Source organism: Harpia harpyja, chromosome 5 (genome assembly GCF_026419915.1).
Source record: "Harpia harpyja isolate bHarHar1 chromosome 5, bHarHar1 primary haplotype, whole genome shotgun sequence".
Taxonomy (NCBI): domain Eukaryota; kingdom Metazoa; phylum Chordata; class Aves; order Accipitriformes; family Accipitridae; genus Harpia; species Harpia harpyja.
In genome coordinates this window covers 35,959,123-35,978,546 of record NC_068944.1, presented here as the reverse complement: position 1 = coordinate 35,978,546, position 19,424 = coordinate 35,959,123, and the positions used below count along the sequence as shown (strand labels likewise).

The window sequence follows — 19,424 nt, the reverse complement described above, 5'->3', positions numbered from 1 at the left end:
AGTGGATTTTAGAATGCACAGAACCTTTGTTTTTTCATGGGCTAATTAGAAACATGCCACAGATACAGAACCAGAGCCATATGCAAAGTTCTGAGTCAGATATAAAAGATTATCTGAAGGAAAAAAAGCCTGCCTTTTCCATTTAACAACACAGGGCTTGTGCAAGTTCCTAGTTATTTCATTCAGGAAGAATCAAAGTTTCCTTTCAGCCACAGAAAAACATTGAGCTCTGACTCTTTGTGTAGCCAAACACAGTGCTAGTAGCAAACAGTCATGCTGAATCAACCAAAATGTTTATTTCCAATATTTCAAGAAACATTTAAATGACAAAAGACATTTAAAAGACAAAAAATTCCTCCAGTCCCAAGGACTGCTCCAAGAAGGCTTCTTCAGGGCTTCAGTATGGGGTTTCAAGTGAAACGCATTAACATGGGGAACCACTAAGAACCTCTGCAGTCTACTTTTGGAGTCAGTGATTATTCTTATAAGGAGAAGACTGCTTTGGTTCACATTGTGGGGGCTGTTTCCCCAAATTTATATGGCTACTCCTTTTGGTAAAGGTCACACACGATTCTCAGAAGTATATTAATCTAGATAACCAAAGAAAAATCAGAAGCATTCTGGAAGGGTCTTTCAGCTAGGTTTTACTCTTCCTCTTTAATATGCAGTTTGCTAAGGCACAGAACTCAAAGCATTTCCAGAAGGATCGGCAGTGATGATGGAACAGGTAGCGCTTTCCAGGTGGCAGTGTCATTGCAAGATGCTACCCCTGCTCAGCAGTTATCAGTAGACAGAAAATTCTGCAACTCAGAGAATAGCCCATTATGTTTGATTTTGGATTCTTTAAAACAGGATGAGCAAAGAGAATCCAAACACCAAGGTTAGCCATGATTTTATTAAGGAAAAAACCACAAAAGGACCATATTCTGAACTTACCAGTTCAGCCATCTCACAGTTTGCTCACAGCAGCTGCAATGCACAGCTCCCAGGAGACTACATGCAAAACCTTCACGGCTCCAATATCAAGCTTGAACAAGCTTTCAAGCTACCTTAACTTCATCTTTAGAAGAGTACTCTAGAAACACTGAAAACAAAGGCCCAAAGTGATGATGAAATAAATTAACTATTCACTTTGAAGTTTAAACCTTCCAGAAAGAGAGAATAGTGACTGAACCAGAATTCACTGAAATCCCATAGGAACAAATGCGTCTGGTCACTAGGTGTCAGCCTTGCCTGCACCAGAAGGACACTGGACCTTCTCCCTATCCCCGTGAGCAGATGCAACTCTCAGCACTACAAATCGTCATAGCAGTCTTGTAATTTGGGGAAAGGAGCAAAAGAGGATGTTGTTTGTGTGGGATGCTTATGTACCTGGTAATATAGTATTTGTTACCCTCAGGTTTGGATGCTGGAAACAACAGCATGTTTCTTTCATGCCAAGGATATGTGACTGGAGGTCAGGTGCAGAGACAGCAGAGGAGTTATGCTCTCAAACAATGAATAAATCAGCAGGGTATAAGCAATGAATCAGTAACTGTTTTGCAAGCTTCACAATATTTACTGTTTATCCTAAAGCACCAGTTCCTGGAATAATGCCATCACATGAAAATGCTGGCTCCCACTTCTTAAATTTGCTTCTAGCCTTGCTGGATACAGGAACAATGCTTGGAAACGAGGTCCCTGCAGGGCTGAAAATGCTAAGGACAACAAAGAAAACCTAAAATGTATTCTTTAAATAATTTCTTGAATACTTACAGTCCATAACAGTACAGTCAGCAAAAACAAAGAGTAATTAAATATGCAGTGGAGTTTCAGTAGTGTTTGCAGAATACTCGTATGTTCCTGATTTTGGAATCTCTTCAGATGGAGACTTTCATACCTTGATTCTCATGTTCCCAAGTCTGTGCAAATGATCTCTTCTTTTGCTAGGGCCAACTACAGTACCATAGCTGCATGTCAGTGCCCATAGTGGTCTGCTGCCATTGCAGTGTCCTAATAAGCTGCAAGCAAAGTCATTCAGCTCAGCTGAGAGCAACAGTTCGTACTAGGAAACCATGCACTTTTCACAAGATGCAGCAAAAATTACTTGACAGGGTTTTACCCTCCATTTTCTTTTTCGGTTCTCTTAATAGACAGATAAGTTTCTCCACAACAAAGACAGACAAAATCATAGCATCCCAGTGCTTCAGTTCCCTCAGATAAATACAAATGAGTGTGGAAAAATTGATCCAGGTAGAATTTTGCAACACATTCACATCCTTGCTATGGTAATTCATCTCACGATCATTCCACAGTAAACACCTGTCTTTAATGGTGAACGTGGAAGGGCTGGAGCCTTCCAGTAACAACAATAACAACAAAACCCAACAACAAAGTCACAATTAGCCCAGACATTTCACAAGTCCTAGAAGTCAGGGCGGCAGCAATGTCACCACAGCCAAGTCCAACATAAAACCAGTAGAATAATATTTTGACTGGAACAGTCTCAAGCCTAGTACATGGCCTATAACCAGACTGCCTGCTGTGGTGATTAGTGCAATTGCCTTGCCAAAAAAAAAAAAAAAAAAAAAAGAAAAAGAAGGGATAAATTATTGCCTGTGCACTAAAAAACACATCTATGTTTCTGGTCTCAGGGACCCAGAAATCACTGAAAACAGGAGAAATGGCAAGTCCAAATCTGCAGAAGGATCAGTCCCAAATCTGTCTTTTACACAAACAACACAATTCATCACAGTAGTTGTAGAGGGGGACCCTAAGAGATGCACTGGACTGCATGTTCTCAGAGAGCAGCGAGACAACATTTGTGTTTAGGTATCTCAGTCACCTTCTCTATTACAAGCATCACTTGCTGAAGCAGACACCTCAGAGTGGTACTATTCTCCTCACGCATTTTTTCTTTTGAAAATTCAGGTGACTTTAATTTCCATGCTTCGCTTACAGAGGAAACACATACGTTAGAGTTAGCACAAACATCAGCAACATATTACATGAGGGCCAAAGAAGGTAGGCAGGCAAATTTTGAATGGCAATACCAGTGCAGGGCTGGGAACTGGGAATCATCCACCTTGAAAGAGTCAAAGGCTTCCAGGTGGGGGTACCACTGATTTCTGTATCCTGGAAAAGCTGCAGTCTCCAATAGTTGTAAAATAATGCTGATTGTCTGATTGCCAGCCTTTCACCTCTTGTGGTTCCAAGATATCCTCTGACTTGTTTTTTATTAAATCAGCATGCTTATTTTCAAAGACAAATACAACCTAGTACATCAAGCTTCAGAATTTCCCAATGGTGAGCTAGGCAATCCACACTGGTGATATGTGGATCCCTAAGGAGAACTTCCAACCATCAGCTTCAAGCATCTTGGGTCACTGAAAACACAGAGTGGGATTCAGCTCCAGATACTTAAGTTTTGGGTGTATACAAGTGTGCTATATGTTAAAACTATGGTCACAGTTAGTGGAGCCCACAGTGCAATTTAGTTGCTCAGATGTCTGCTTCAGGCTAAACACAGTAATTCTCCAGGCTCCACTGACTATATTAATCAGATTACTGGTGACTATGAAATGAGCTTCAACAACTGTCTACATGTGAGCAATGTAAATTCAGACTTGCATTAATTCTGAAATTAAGACAATACGTCACTATACTAAATTTATAGGGAAGTTGGATTCCAACTTTTGAAGCTCTGAACCACAGCTACATTCAACAAAGTAAAGAAAGTATCTCCCTTGTCAGATATTAAGAGTGAATTTCTTTTCTTAATTTAAGGTACTCCACACTGGGAGCAAGGCAAACTACACCAGCATCACAAAAAAAATCCATAGAGAACAAGGGTACTGTAAATTTACACATCAACTTATTTTTCACAGGCTGCTCTATGTACACAAACCTCTAGCTGTCATCACCTGCCCAAAGAGTAACAATAAAAATATTAACATCAAGAAACGGCAGACTTTCAGGCTAACCTGCCCATATTTAAAGATTAGAGACCAGACAGGACAATCCTATCAGGAGACAGAATGAATCTTACAGAGGCTGGGTTTCCAAAAGTGCAAGAAGACTGATTGGGGCATTGATGTATTGAATGCAAAATTGCCTATCCATTCAGACTTGTATCTAGTGTGTGTAATTCTGAGTTAAGTGCACAGACACCCTTCTAGGGAGTGCTCCTTAACTCTGAGTAAACTCCGAATCCATTGCTCAAAGGGCCCTCCAACCCGGTCGGCGTGTGTCCTGGAATCTGCAAGGTTAACAAGTAAACAACATTGCTGTTGACATTTTTAACAACAAAAGCAACACCAGTCCAGGAAACTCAAGCCACGAAAAACCCCCTCGTATAAACAGATGCAGGAATGATCAACACTTTTCCTGCTCCAGAGGCACATAAAACAACCAGATTTTCAAACCCAGAGTGGGCCAGACAGGATGACACTGTGAGAATGATTGAGCCCTGTAGTTCCCACCACTACAACGGGAGAAGTGAGAAGAGACCTCGGGAAGATGCAGATGTGACAGAGGGAATATTAACCAAAGGAGACAGAATAGATCTGAGGATAGTTTGCTTCCACTGAGAACCCAGTAATTGTTCAGGCAATGCCATATATTTTTGCTACAAAAGACCAATACAGGCCACCTGAGCTAGGAGGTGAAGCAGCTTAAAAAGTTTGTAATTTTCCTCTAATGGGTAAGAATTCTGTCACACCTGGACTTCTAACTACATCTTTTCCTAAACTAAACCATAACAATAAACTGAAGTACAGACTGTGAGTTATGCAAAACTATTCCCATCTGATCACCTATGAGGAAATTTTAAGAAATAAATCTGCATGTGGAATATTAAACTGGCCATTTTGGACAGACACAGCATCTTTCTTATTTTAGCGATGTGTAAATATAACACTTAAATATTTAAAATACGGAACTTGTGCAACGATTTCAAATTAAGAGACAAATTTTTACAGAACATGTGAGTGTTCAACTGTGCAAAATTACCTTTGTATCAGCATTTTAAATTTTAGCAATAAAACAGAAAATAATAAAATAGCAATGGGAAGCTATCTTCATAATTGATCACTTTTATATGACTTCCTGGAGCACTAACATCAATTATGCTTGTATGTCAAAACAATGTTGGCACACTGCCAGTGAAGATTCAGATCAGGGCCACTGATTTATTCATTTATTCCTTTTTGGAAGTCGGTGAATGGCACAGTGAACTTTTGGTTGTTAAACACAAGTACTATAATACGAAGTATAATGAATTAAAAGCCAGCATGATGTTGTTGTACATGTAACTAAAAGGGAAAATGCATATATTTTAACCTCCTTCATTTCGGGTCTGCAGTCAGCCACCTGTAAGTATAGTATTGACTGGCTGCTGTTAGTAGAGTCTCTCTTAAGAAACAGGTGATTTCTAATTATCAAGGTATGATACAAGGTATGTACTCGTTCAAAGGCCTTTATTTTGATTTCAGTCTCGCATATGTAATCAGTTTTATCAAGGAACCATTCAAAAGTATGATGTCGTTGACAAAAATTGACATGGCTTTCAGTATTTTATGGCAAAAATAACACTTCTTTTCCTCAGCTACCTGATAATGCTTTTCCGGTTACAGCAGATTGGGTGCTTCTTGCTGTGTAATACATTGTTGCATATGAAAAACCCCTATCAAAACAGGATATCCAAGGCAATCATTTATCTTATGAACATGAAAACATGGTACATATTCCTAAGTAAAAAGAGTGGCCTTAGATGCCAGTGCTGGCTTAGAGCCTTGCATCAGTGAACCTGACCCTCATATAAACAACAGTCCATTGGAAGGCTGTTTATTATGGATTTATTAGAAACCTTGTCAATAACTTATTTGTGCTTTTGATAATTCTGTATTCAGTTGCCAGGAGACTTGTGTTCCTGATGAGATAAAATGAACAGGAAATCCTCTATGGCCTTGTCACTTTTTTCACTAGTAAATAAAAATCAGAACAACCATTATAAAATACGAGCTACTGTAAACAGAAGAAAAAAAGACAAGCGTTGCATATTTTAAATAAAGCAACATACAGCCCTTTTTGCCCTCTCCAATTATAAGATGATAAAAGATCACCTTTATAAAGCAGAATGACCGGATTTTGTGGAACGTGGCTGTTTTGGCTCCAAGGTATTTGTAGCGTTATAGTATCAGAGCCAGGATACAGCTGCCTTGTGACTAAGACGTCGTTCACTGAATAAGTGCTATCCAATCCCTCAACGTCACCAGACATCTGTTTCCTGTTTTCATTCTTTCTTTCACTGTTATCATTTTATCCAAGTTACCCTTTCACCTGAAAACCATTTAGAAACCTACAGAAACGAGCGTGTGCACGCGTGTGTATATCAAAGAAGTTGATTTAGAAAAAAAAAATTGCCAAGAGCAATTTGTTCATTTTAATACAAAGAGCAGGAGTGGAAACAAAGTTGCCCCCACCCCCTTCTCCTCCCAAAAATACACAATGATACATAAACACTTTTGTCTTCTGGTCTTCACTAATATGACTAACTTCCTTCTTTGCTTCCAGTTAAGTAGCTTTCCTGTTGAGTACCACCACCTCCACAAAATACAATTGTGAATTGATTCATAAAAACAGAAACATTATGGCACAAATAAGGGAAGGCAATAAATACTCTTCCCCCCCCAACTCCTTCACAAATGGAGGCAGTAGTATTGTAATAACAAAAAGAAAAAAAAAAGTAAAAAAAAAAAAAAGTATTACTTGTCATTTAAGGTTCCAAACCAACAATCATCAGGATGCAGAACAGGATACATCTAAAGTGAGAAAGTTATTTACTACACATTCAAGTTAACACTAGCTATACTTTTTTTGGCACACAGTATTATTCTCAATGTGCCAAAAAAGTGTTGTGCACCTTATAAAATATGAATGTTAACGCCACTAAGACCAAATTCCTGCTATTCACAATCCAATTTTATATTGGTGTTGTTTTGCTGTTTCACCTATACTTAAACCACAAGTCAGGAGAACAACCATTACTGATAGCATCTAACACATATTAACAACGAATAATAGAAGCTGAAGCATAAGTTGTCAAAAATTAGTGACTTTGCATTGTTAAGCTCTGTATTTCAGATTCTTTAAACAGCATGAGAATAGAAAACTTGTTTTATTTTGTTTTGTGATTACAGATGCTCATATTAATTGACAAGGCAGTTTGTTGAGTGAAGCAAAAATCTGGGCTGGTTGACAAACACCAACAAAATTCATCTACTTCTTGGTATTTTCTGAAAGAAAAAGAAGATCTTTTAAATTTTTTTTTTCTCACCCCCTCCAACCCTGAGGCACACCAGTGAAATACAGGTGTTATACAGGACAAACAGGAGATTCTGGCACTCAGAGGGCTTTCCCTGGGAGATGGGATGGTTTGGCAGCTACAGAAAACCTTAAGTAGCATTTCCCAAGGCAAATGAAAATTGGAAAGCAAGACTTCTTCTTGTGTTCTGGTCTTCCGCACCATTTCCTGCATCCTAATAACAAAATTATCCTTATTTTAAAGCCAAATTCAGCTTCCATTAAAGTTCATGTAATTAGGAAGCATCCCATTAACTTCTGAGGAGTCAGAGCAAGTTCTGATAGATTAACTTAGTCTCCTCGCTCATCTTCTAATTTACTGCTTGGTTCACGTCCTGGTTTCAGCTGGGACAGAGTTAATTTTCTTTTTAGTAGCTGGTACAGTGTATTTTGAATTTAGTGCAAGAAAAATGTTGATAACACACTGATGTTTCAGGATAAGCACTACTTAGCAACAATTAAGTTGAGGATTTTTCAGTTTCCCATGCTCTGCCAGCAGGCAGGTGTACAAGAAGCCAGGAGGGAGCATAGCCAGGACAGCTGACCCGAACTAGCCAAAGGGGTATTCCATGCCATAGAACTTCATGCCCAGTATATAAACAGGGGAGTTGGCCGGGGGGGCAGATCACTGCTCAGGCATCAGTCAGTAGGTGGCGAGCAACTGCATTGTACGTGACTTGTTTTTTTCTTTATTTTATTTTATTCTTTTTCATTACAATTCTATTTTATTATTGTTAGTAACATTTTTTTTTTTACTTAGTTATTAAATCATTCTTATCTCAACCCACAAGTTTCACTTTTTTTCCAGTTCTCCTCCCCATCCTAGTGGGAGGGAGCGGAGTAAGCGAGCAGCTGTATGGTGCCTAGCTGCTGGCTGGGCTTAACCACGACAGTTCATCATCCCAAATGCCCAATCCTAAGCTTCCTAGAATGAAACCTAGAATATTCTTGCATAGTAATAGTATAGTATTCTGGAGAGATTGACGAAACAAACATTTGTTGGAAAATATTTTTCAAGACTGTATCAAGTTGGTGTGATTAAAACACTGTTTCCCATGAAAATAATTTCTTCATAACTTTTCACAACATCTAAATTCATTTGTCCACTGTCATATATGCAATCTGTGATCAAGCTGAAAACTGAATCCAATTGCGTACTTTGTCCATCACATCCCCATCCTTCACAATCTACTGTCACTGTCTAATATTCTTTGACTCTTGATTCTGCTATGCGTTTTTATTAATGACATCACATTTGTGTCTGGACAAGTTTTAAATTCTGTTTGAATAATAAAAGCCATTGATTTGTCAGGCATTGGAATAGGCTGCCCAGGGAAGTGGTGGAGTCACCGTCCCTGGAGGTGTTCAAAAAACATGTAGACATGGCACTTCAGGACATGGTTTAGTGGGCGTGGTGGTGTTGGGTTGGCAGTTGGACTCGATGATCTTAGAGGTCTTTTCCAACCTAAACAATTCTATGATTAAGATAGCTATCTTTTTTTTTTTCTCCTAAATTTAGAAAGTTCTTTTAAACTGCACACCCTGTCTTTCTCAAATCCATCTGAAGGAATAAGTCAAAAATCAAGACCTCTCAAGCTCTAGTGCTATTGATGGCAGTGGCAAAATCCAAAACATTGCTATGGAATTGAAGAGGTTAATAAATTCCTCTGTACTTTGTTGTTTCTGGTCGTTCTTAATTTTCCCCATCTAAAAATAGATGGTCTATCTCTTAGAGGTATTCAAGATACCATTTTCTAAAGCGTAAGTTATAATGTTATGTAATATGATTGTAAAACTAATACTAGTTTTGTACTGCCATGTTTCTGATTTTAAATTTGGGGGGAGAGGGTAATATAAACTAATTATTAGGTCAAGTTATTCTTTGGAATCATCCTCTGAAATAAATGCAACACTGAAACATTTTGTCTGAAAAAATAACTGGCAAATCACTGCAAGAGAAAGTGCCCGAACACACACTTTATGTCAGACTCTACACTGTTTCCAAATGTTAAGATTTTTCATACACTGTATTATGACAATAAAGAAGTTGAGAGCTACACCAGAAGATTACATAAACAAAAATTTATGTTTTGTCTAGTGTCACAGGAGTCTCAAAAAAAACAAACACCACTTCGTATCCATTATTTCATACCCAGATGTTTCCTGTACACCTGCAGTTGTCTCCAGTCCTGAATTCATGAGCTATAGTATTTTAACAGCCTCTCATCAGTTGGTTTTAGAATTTTCTTGTCTGCCATGTTTACGATCCATCCTGGAGCAAGACCAAAAAATATCTGTCTAGGATCCTTGCGTGCACTTAACATTTTGAAGAGCTCATCCTTCGTTATGTCTGGTAAGACATAGCCGTATTTCTTGGCAAGTTCAAGCCTGGCTTCTGCAACCTTAGATGGATCTGCCAGGTAACCACGATTCCTGGCATCTGTGTAGTAACGGACTAGATCTTCTGGTGGAAGCATTCGCTTTGGAATAGGCTGGCCACGCAGAAAAAATACCACTGGCTTACATAAAATTTCTGTGGGTGAACATGAAAGAAAATTAGATACTATGCTTTATAATACATATTTAAAGACATTAAATGACACCTTCTTATTTAGTATTTTGTGCTAAATAGATTATTATAGTCTTATTAAAAAGCATCAAGCAAAAACCCAAACCTTAAGAATAATCTTGTTGAGAATGAGATAGTGGTTTACAAGTTTCACTTAACCAAACAAACAACTCTGTTTTAACTGATATTTATAGTGACAATCTGGATGAATCATTACTTCTAATATATTTAGAATGTCCACTTTGGAAAGACACAATAACTAAGCTAAATGCCACCATTTATTTAAAGGACTGACTTCCAGGTTAGAAGCAATGCATTTGCACGGCTATTTACACAGTGTACCAACAAATGTCAAATTTAGTGCTTCTGTAAGTATTTTAAATAAAGAATCAATGGCACATACACCTATTTAATCATTGTGAGACTATCCTCTCCTCCTCAAGTTTTACTGAATTTGGCAAATTACATTCCAGATCCTTTTAACCTTAGTATTTTGATTATTTTCTGGACTGGAAAAAAAGAAATTGTATCACTCCAGGGTAACATCTTTTGCACACTAAAAATGTCTATTCCTCTTGTTCTCAGCCTCATTCATACATGAAAGCTCCATTATTGTCAATAAAAACTGCATGAATGAATATTAGGCAGGATGCAGCCTCAAGCAAAGCAAAGCCTCGTTCTTCAGTGAAAGTGTTCCGAAAACAATAGTCATTTTGACTGGAATGATTCTGAGCTTGTAACTTAGTTATTTCCTCACTTTAACTGCAAAAGTATTTTAAATTAAAAATATAAACATCCACAGTGTTTTTTAAATCTAATTTTTTTCCTGAATTTTCTTAGTGTTATTAAACACGTGAGAAAGTTAGAAGACAAAAATTCAAAGAAACAATCTTTTATTAGTTCCTCTGTTTACAAAGCTACTTGGATTTCTTTAACTAGCTGATTGGTAAATGACTACTAACACTGGTAGGGCTAAACAGGTGAATGGTTAAAAAAAGCAAAACTGAGGATGCATTACAGTTCAACAATTGTATAACAATGTGTTGTTGAAGCTTTTAGAATAGAAGTGGATTATTTTCCAGTAAGAACTATGTTTGAAACTATGATCTGGATTGTTTAATCTTCACACATTAAAAAAAAAAAGAAAAAAAAGGCAGAAATGAAAAGAAGTTCTTACCCAAACTCCTTGGATCGTAGAACGATGTTGTTACAACACCTCCATTTTTTTCTATGGCTGCAATTGCTAATTCAGATGCCCACTGCACTTCAATATTTACTTTTGCTGAAAAAATATCAGCACCCTGTAAATTTCAACACATATTAGGGTAACATTAAAATGAGTATTTTTGGACAAACATTCATTCTTCTCTGCAAAGTTGTGAGAAACATTAAATCCTGCAAAACATTATTTGTCTGTTCCCTGCACTAAGACAGGTAAGCAAATTGCTCTAACTCAGTCACCTGGGTTGAATGAAAAAAACCCTCTGCCTTTCCAAAATATTCATACATTTCTTTCAGTACATTAGAGTCTTCTGTTTTAAAATACTAGTTCGACCTCTTGTTATGTGCTCCTTAACTATCATTTTTGTAGTCTCTCAGGTCTTAAAACATCATCCTGGATTTTTTTTTTTTGCGAACACACAGTGCCCTCTAGTGGATTTATTATCACAAAAATTCCACAGCAAACTAATTTAGAGAAGCAAAGATGCTTCCAAAACATGGGAAGGACAATCTGACAGCCCGGTATGGAAAAACTGAAAACCCAAGGCTTTATCCTGCCTGAAGTCAAAAGTATCCTGTATGCATACCTCCTCCACCAGCTGGACACCATAATCCCTTTTGAGAGGTTGCACTGTTACACCTCTGGCATTAGTGAGCTGTGTTAAGTCAATCGGTTGCGTGGGATCAACTCTGCCCAAATCAATCAAGTACTGGAGCCTCTGAAGACTGAGGGGTTGATACTGACGCCTGCGGCTGGGGAGAGGAAAACAAAAAAACCCCAAATAAAACAATGAGATATTTACAAAATTGAAGCTTTAATAGGAACTGGTCAACTGAGATTCACCACACTGTATTCTATTTTCTACCTACTCCTAGAACTACCAAGTAAACATTTAAAACACACCTATCCATAAACAAAAACTTTAATTTAATGCAAATACAAGCCCTAGTTACAGCCCAAGATTCCACTGTGCCTTCAGCTTTGCTCACACACCCCCACCTCCGATATGACATTAATCATTTTGCTGTTGCTGAGCTCAATTTACTCCAGAATACCTCTCTACCTGCTGACTGGTTTAAGGAAGCAAGAAAGATGAAGAAATTAAAGTGTCAGCATTTCTCGGTAAGTCAACAGGATTCTAAATAGCTACCATCTTCAAAGGGAATCCAGTTTGGTAGCTTCACTGATACATTCAGAAAATTCGACAAAAAAACCCACAGAGTCAAACCCAAATATACGCTCTCCCCCACAAATTTAGTCAAAGGCTATCAGCCAAACGCCGTATGTGCTCCTGCATAGCTTGCTTCTATCCAACAAGATTTTTTAGTCCATTATCACTGTACCTGACATCTCACAAGTACTGAATGGAATCTTCCTCAAAAGATCACCAAGGAAGAGAAATATTGAGAAAATACGCATTAAACCATATCCCCAAAGGAAGTTGGAATATTTTGTCAATAGCCATCAGCTTCCGCAGAATCTACTTTTGTGTTTTATGAAGTTCTAACTTTACTACACAAACCAATCCTTCGAACAGTTTTCCCAATCCCAGTGTCTATGCCTACTGCATACCATTTATGCTGATGCTCAAAACTGTCTCATACAATCAGTGTGACCACTGCTAGAGGAAATTTGTGAGCAGTAGCAGAAAAACTGAGAAGAAGCTTATCTCTGTTACTGGCAAGCTAACTAAGACAGACAAGCAACAGAATTTGTACTGTCAGACAGTTCCTAACAGAGGAAAAGTGCTAGAAGTGGAGGAACATGACTGCAGAAAGAAGACTGAGGTGAAGATAAACAGGCAGAGACGTTGTCCAGCATGCTGCCATCCTGCCACAATAGCATCTTTCAAGTGCACTTACAATATTCACTAGAAAAACATTTACAATAGCCTGACATTGAAATTTTGCAAGCAACATTGAAAAGAAATTACAGAGCACTTTCTTTGTTTCCACACGCTGTCAGATGTGGTTAAAAAAAAGCAAGACCCTATTAATTTCTTGTCACTGCAGAAGCTTGGATTTTTGCTGTTGGTTATTCATGAACTTGTGACCATTGTTAGCGTAAGAAGCTCAGTGTCTGCATTCTGCAGCATTTCCTTTGTAGGACTGCAGATCTACACTCTGTCTTCAGCTATCAAAAGTGCTTCTCATTTACTCTTTTAATAACTTAAGCAAACAGGAGAAAATGACAGTACTTGGAAATAGAGTTTGAATCACACTTCAAAACTAGTAAGACTCACGGAGAAAACCTTTAATAACCAGGACAGGTCTGTAAGTTATACTGCATGCATAAAGAATGGAAATATAGAAAAGTACAGCTATTTGATGAAGTTATATCAGCAAATGAAACATGAAATCAAACTGCAAGTTTAACAATTCACAAACAAATACACATTAGTCTTTTCGTTCTTGAACAGCCTGCTAGGGGTGGCATGTTTTTATTACTACTGCCTATAAGAGTATTGCATGGGTACAGAAGTTTTCATAGCCATACCTAAAAGCAACAAAATGGTTAGTGACCCAAGTAACATACATGCTATCTTAGGAAACAAAACCAGCTTTAAACAACAAAAAATTTTTAAACATCAAAATTTTGTAATTGACAGTGTAAGTGAAGGAAATTAATAAAACACTGGCATACAGCTCTCCAGCTAAGAACAGTGACTGGAGAAAAGACATGTTAGAAGAATAATTTTAAACATTAAAAAGCTGGAAGATGGACATGGCACAAACAAGCACAATGTGAAAAGAGGACGGAAGTGTCAAACAAGGCAGAATGCGTGAGGAGAACAATGGTGAAAGACGACTTAATGGCCTCATCCAGCAGATTTGCTATCAAAGAGCCTGTTAAGATCCTAGATGGAACAGATGGAGTACAGACAGACAAAGACCCCAGTGTTGCAGGGCTAAAAAAGTAGAGTAATGAAGAAAAGCAGAATTGTTTGGCTAGCGGCAGATCAGAGCTTAAGGTGAATAAAGCGAAGAGAAATAACAAAGCAAGGCTTTGGATTACATTTCCATGCCCAACATCCTCACTCAAGTCAATGGGACTGTTCCCAGTCAGTTCACTAAGTTATCTGCTGTGCAGACAGGCAGAAAGAAACAAGCATATATGAAGGAGTGGTTTCAGAGGTAAAAGGCACTCAGCTGTAGGAGGAAGGGTAGCCTGCTACATATGAGGGATTATGCAAAGAAAAGGGTAAATAAGCAAAGCTGTAAAACAACAGAAAATAAGTGAATTAATTAAAAAAAAAAATCTCACAAAAAATTGAACATTCTGCTGGTAAGGAAGCTAATAGTCTGAGAGGAATATCTCATTTTCAGTTAGGCCTGTTTTGGCATATTAGATTTTGGCTTCAGGAGGAAGATCCAAGAAAAGCAGACAATGATTAATTTCTGAGTAAATGTGAAGAAACTTACCTATGTCCCTCATTAAACCCATATTTTGGTATGGCCAAGTAAAATGGAGTTTGACCACCCTCAAAGCCTAATCGGGGGCGATTTCCTCTTTGTCTTTCTCCTTTGTGACCTCGACCACACTTCCTACCTCCATATCTTCCACGGCCACGTCTTCTCTCCTTGAAAACAATCAATGATACATTTAGTCAACTACTGTGGAAATAAATATCTATAAAACGTAAGATCTCAGAGATATAAACAACTGAGCAAAACGCTGATTCTCAAGGAAAAATTAAGAGATAGCTCTTTTCTACAGGGAAAAATAGTCAGAAAAGCAGTTAATGTGATTGTTGCAGAGCACAGCTCTAGGCAGGCACCACAAAGAGTCTGAAAGTTTACATGAACACATATTGCGATAAAATTAATACTAGTATTTAATCCTACCTCTTATAACCTGCACTCTCCAAGTTAGAGAATTTTCCTGAATTTACTGATATTTTCTCCTATTTCACGAGCAAGTTGCTCAGTGCTCAGAAGTTTCCGAACACTGACAATGAAAAAAGAAATTAAAAAAAAAAAAATCAATTCTACTTCAAGGGGCAGGGAAACAGACTGTATATGCTATGCACAAATGTAATTCTTTTCACGGACTCAGACTTTCCAAAGAGTCTGCAACTGTTGCCATTTCTAGTGACTACAAATCAAAAAAGAGAAAATTGCATTTTAAACCTTTATTATTTTTTAAATTAAGACTGTGATAGTAAGCTATTAGTTTCCTGAGCACTTTGAAGTAGCACTGCAGCCATAAGTAGCAGTTCAGCAATCTTCTTGCACTCACCTCCTATTTGTGCCAGCAGAAGCACTTGCACAGCCAAATGGTGAATGGGATCAAAGAGATAAGCAAAGGTAAAACCTTTTTTTTTTTTTTAAAATTTAAAATCCAGGTCAGTTGCACCATTCAGTACTATTCATGGGTATGCAAATATCTATAGGATTACAAAACAGGCAGTAACCAAGGGAGCAAATGAGCAGCTGGGAGCGACCACTATTAAATGAAGCGGTGCCAGCTCACTCTGACCTAACTAATCAAGTTTTCCGTGTAAGGTGACTTCATTTAATTCATGTACTAAAAAATGTGCAGCACTAAGGCTCATTTTGATTTCTTCACGCTTTGTCAGGGATAAGATAGAGCCAGGAGCTTCAGAATCCTTGCCGCCGTGCTGCACGTGGTAGAGTTCACTGTTCAGCTCCAAGAGGCACGATCACATCTGTGCATCACTTTGATGGATCCATTTGATCTTACAAAGTTTTTCCCATTGAAGCTAACATTCGCTGGAGTGTAAACGCATGTGGAAAGAGCAATGTCACGTTGCTAACTAGTCTCATATCTGCACAACACAATTCACACATTTGCTGTTCTCCATTGTGTTCCTCAGCATGAATCAGTCAGGCTGGGAGACGCGTAAAGCAACACATTCTAAACAGTATTTGTACTATAAGCTAACTTTGGTTAAATCACAGCATAGTCACTGTTGGATCAATAATAATGTAAATAATTCATTATTAAAGAGACTACAATAAGCCCCTTCAATTTCTCATTTTTTGTATTCAACAGTCAGAGAGCCAAACTTCAAGCACCCCTAATCCTACAAACCACTCTAAGCAGTTAAGACTGCAGCAAGGAGTATTGAGTAAAACTCAGGTCTGAAAACTGCTCATTACATCATGGTACTTGATTATTAGCCTAAAACCACAAAGACATAAACTAGGAAAAGTCAGTATGGACATGCATGAGAAAAAAATGCATTAATTAATTTGAAATATCATCTGACCTAAGATGCATAGCTTACCTGTATTAATACTAAATAGCATAGAGTTCAAGTGCAGTTTTGTGCTGGACTAGACATCCCTGCCACCAGAGGAAGCTGACTTGTCCCCAGCCCACACGCTACGCTTCTTTACTCACAGCACCTCTTGTGCTGACACAAGCAGTTGTGTGGCTCTGGATTGGACAGGTCAGGGAATTAAACTAGATGAAAACTAATTTTTGTCACTAGTTTTCAACTGGTTTAGTTCCCTGTTCTGGCTCACCGCACAACCTCTTGCAGCAGTAGAAAATACAAAGCGGGTGTGAGCACCTGGAGGTAGACGGAGGGCACAGCTGACCCACCCACCCTTTCTGGCAGTTGCCTGTACACACACTAGATTACACGGTGACTTTGGTTAACACAAGTACACTGACAGTATCTGGTCACAAATGGAATCTAATCAGTACACTGACCAGATTTTAGACTGTCAGAAGAGCCAATCAAAACTTTTTTTTTTTGCTGCAACTTCTGTTTGTGAAGACAAATGCTCTCAAATTTGCGTATCTGAGAACTTCATTAATCACAGAATAAGGCTGTCAGACACCAAAAGAAAAATACCAGAGAAACAGAGCCGAGGTCACTTGTACAAACTCTACTTGAAGGCAAACAGTTAGCAGTAACATGGGGAAAAGAATGCTCATTTCCTAGATGGAGTTGCAAGTTACTTGCTAAAGACCCAGTGAGCGTACAAAACCCCTCTACTTTCAAGATTTAAAAAAAAAAAAAAAGTGTTTTCCTAAACCCAACAGCTACCTTGAAAAACAAAAAATGCTGAGACCAAACACTATGAGGAAAATAGTAAACCTCAAGTTCAGACTATCTCACAACTTCTGGATGCCAAGCCTGAAAATAGCTGGATTAGCTTGAAAAAGCTTAAGGATCATCACTCCAGTCCTGTACAGGATTGCTTCTTCCAGTTCTGCTTGACCCTGGCCAAGCTGGGTGGACACAGCTCCAAGTGAAGTAACTTTACAGGGGAACCCCAAGAGCTGCAGGGGGGAAGAATTTCCATTCTCTTGTCTTGTCACAGGTTTATGGGATTACAACTACGCAGCACTCACCAGCTCTGTAGGCATCTCTGAGGAGCCTTAAGCACTGACAGGGAAGTGCTGCTTGGTGCTGCCGATTCTCTATTCTTAAGACTTTAGCCCTTGAACCTCATCCCCCTGTTCACTGATATTTCCCCTAAACCAGGTGGGTTTCATCCTGTTTCTTTTCTTTACTCCTCTATCACTCTACAAGGAGACAGGGAAGAGAACGTTTAGTTTTGTTCTCGAGAAAGCAGTAATAACAGGAATTGCGGGCTGGCATCACATTCCTTTTCCTTTTAAGACTTTTAACCTTCCCTTTTCAAATGTATTACTCTATCCCAGAAACAGTTGGTATTCCATACTTTTTTACTGTTTCCCTCTGCCCCCCAATGATGGCATTGTGAGGGTTAGCTAGGGCCACTCATCAGCCCATTCTCTGTGGGGAGGGCTACTCACACCGGCTACGAGACATACAAAGGACAAGAACAGAGCCAACACGCACAACACTGCCACCCACTCCTCAGCCTTCCCATGCCTATTTTGGCCAGGCCGCTCTCCTGGGCCTGCCGCAGCCTCCCCAAAGGGCTTCTGACAGCCCTCGAGGCAACCGCCACCAGGGCCGGGCGTGCCCGCTGCCGAGGCAGAGTCCTGTCGCCAGAGAGAAAGCATGCCCGCGACGCACCCGACAAACTGCAGGCACTCACCGGCTTTTTGGAGCCTGGGCTGGGCCTTAGGTTGGCCAGACTGACCCTGGGCAGCGACCGCAGCAGCTCCAGAGCCTTGCTCCGGCCATTCCCGCTCATGTCCGCTCACCTCCCAAGGGCGGCAGCGACCGCCCAGCCCGGGCGAGCTGCTTTACGGCAGAACCGTAAACCGCACCTCCCGCGTCTTCCCAACAGTGTCGCGCAGCCGCCGCCAGCGGGGGTCGGTCCCAAACGACGTTTCGTTTTCCACTATTCACACAGATCTCAGCCGAAGTGTTTTAAAGCCAAGCCTTTCAAGCCATCAGGCTGCATCTAAAAACGACTGAATGACGGCGCGCAGAACACCGATCTAACGAGAGTGCAGCGCCCTGTGCCCATCCAAAAAGTTGGAAGGCGGAAACTGGCTGGGAAAGTGCCTTACTGTTCGAGGCTTTCCTTGCACAGCTGCAGTGCTTGATCACCTTTACTGCTTTAACCTTAAAAAGTGGACCTACTGGAAAACCAGACAGCCGTGGTAAGGTAGGTAGTTAGTTAGTTAGTTAGTTACCCTCTGGCGCAGGCTTACCAGAGCGAAGGATGGAGCGGGGGAAGCTGCCACTGAGAAGTTGCAGGGCGGGAAGGCCGGTTCCCGCTGTGACAGTCAGCCGGTACTCCTCAGCGTAATACCCTGCTTTTGGTCCCCAAAATCCTGTTTGACCAAAACCTCCTTCCATGTTGATTGTCTGCTTCAGATTACGTCCCGGAGAAAAGGCCACGCAAGAGCTCGCCAGTTCTGAGAGTAAATAGGGGTGAAATGGAAACCATGTTGCAGGAATCTGTGAGTTTCAGTATGAAAACTGTATTGCTTCTTACCCCCCTCAAAAAAAAAATCAATAAAAATTACAATGTAACAATGCAGGTGGTATGGACGACCATCTTATGAAAGTCCATTTCAGCCACTATGATAGGGAAAAATACATAGTTTAGAGCACGCTTTGCCTGGTAAAGCTCTCACTACTTTAAGCAGAACCTTGAAATTAGGTAGAAAACTATCACTCATATCTCACTGTAAAGAGACAGCCAACTTACAAGTCTTCAAAACATTCGTAATTCAGACGTTTTCGGCAATCCCTTCAGGATTTCAGCAGCTCAGTCCCTTGAACGTTTGTCTATAACCAGCAGGCTGCCCCATGCCCGCACAGGCCATCCCACTGCTGCCTGACTCGCCTCTGCCTAATCCACGCAGAGCTCGCGTTTCGTCGGTGACCCTCAGCAATGCTAGCAGCAACCGGGAATTCAGGTTAAGATC

The 19,424-nt window shown here is 39.6% G+C and overlaps 1 protein-coding gene across 1 annotated transcript; it reads right to left on the bottom strand.

Annotated features, from left to right (window-relative positions):
• Positions 1 to 7,137: 7,137 nt before the first annotated feature.
• Positions 7,138 to 18,292, bottom strand: MRPL15 (mitochondrial ribosomal protein L15). The gene is made up of 6 exons (XM_052787732.1): positions 18,137 to 18,292; positions 14,555 to 14,712; positions 11,719 to 11,884; positions 11,088 to 11,211; positions 9,494 to 9,874; positions 7,138 to 7,274 (listed from the first exon to the last, which is right to left on the bottom strand). Exons 1-5 carry the CDS (start codon positions 18,233 to 18,235, stop codon positions 9,537 to 9,539), a joined length of 885 nt encoding a protein of 294 aa, XP_052643692.1. The 5' UTR covers positions 18,236 to 18,292; the 3' UTR covers positions 7,138 to 7,274; positions 9,494 to 9,536.
• Positions 18,293 to 19,424: the final 1,132 nt, after the last annotated feature.

Coding starts and splice junctions, on each gene's coding strand:
- MRPL15 (XM_052787732.1), bottom strand. CDS start 18,235: ATGAGCGGGAATGGCCGGAGCAAGGCTCTGGAGCTGCTGCGGTCGCTG. Junction 11,885..14,554: donor GGGTTTAATGAGGGACATAG/GTAAGTTTCTTC, acceptor TCCTCTCCCCAG/CCGCAGGCGTCAGTATCAAC. Junction 9,875..11,087: donor CTACGATCCAAGGAGTTTGG/GTAAGAACTTCT, acceptor GTTCACCCACAG/AAATTTTATGTAAGCCAGTG.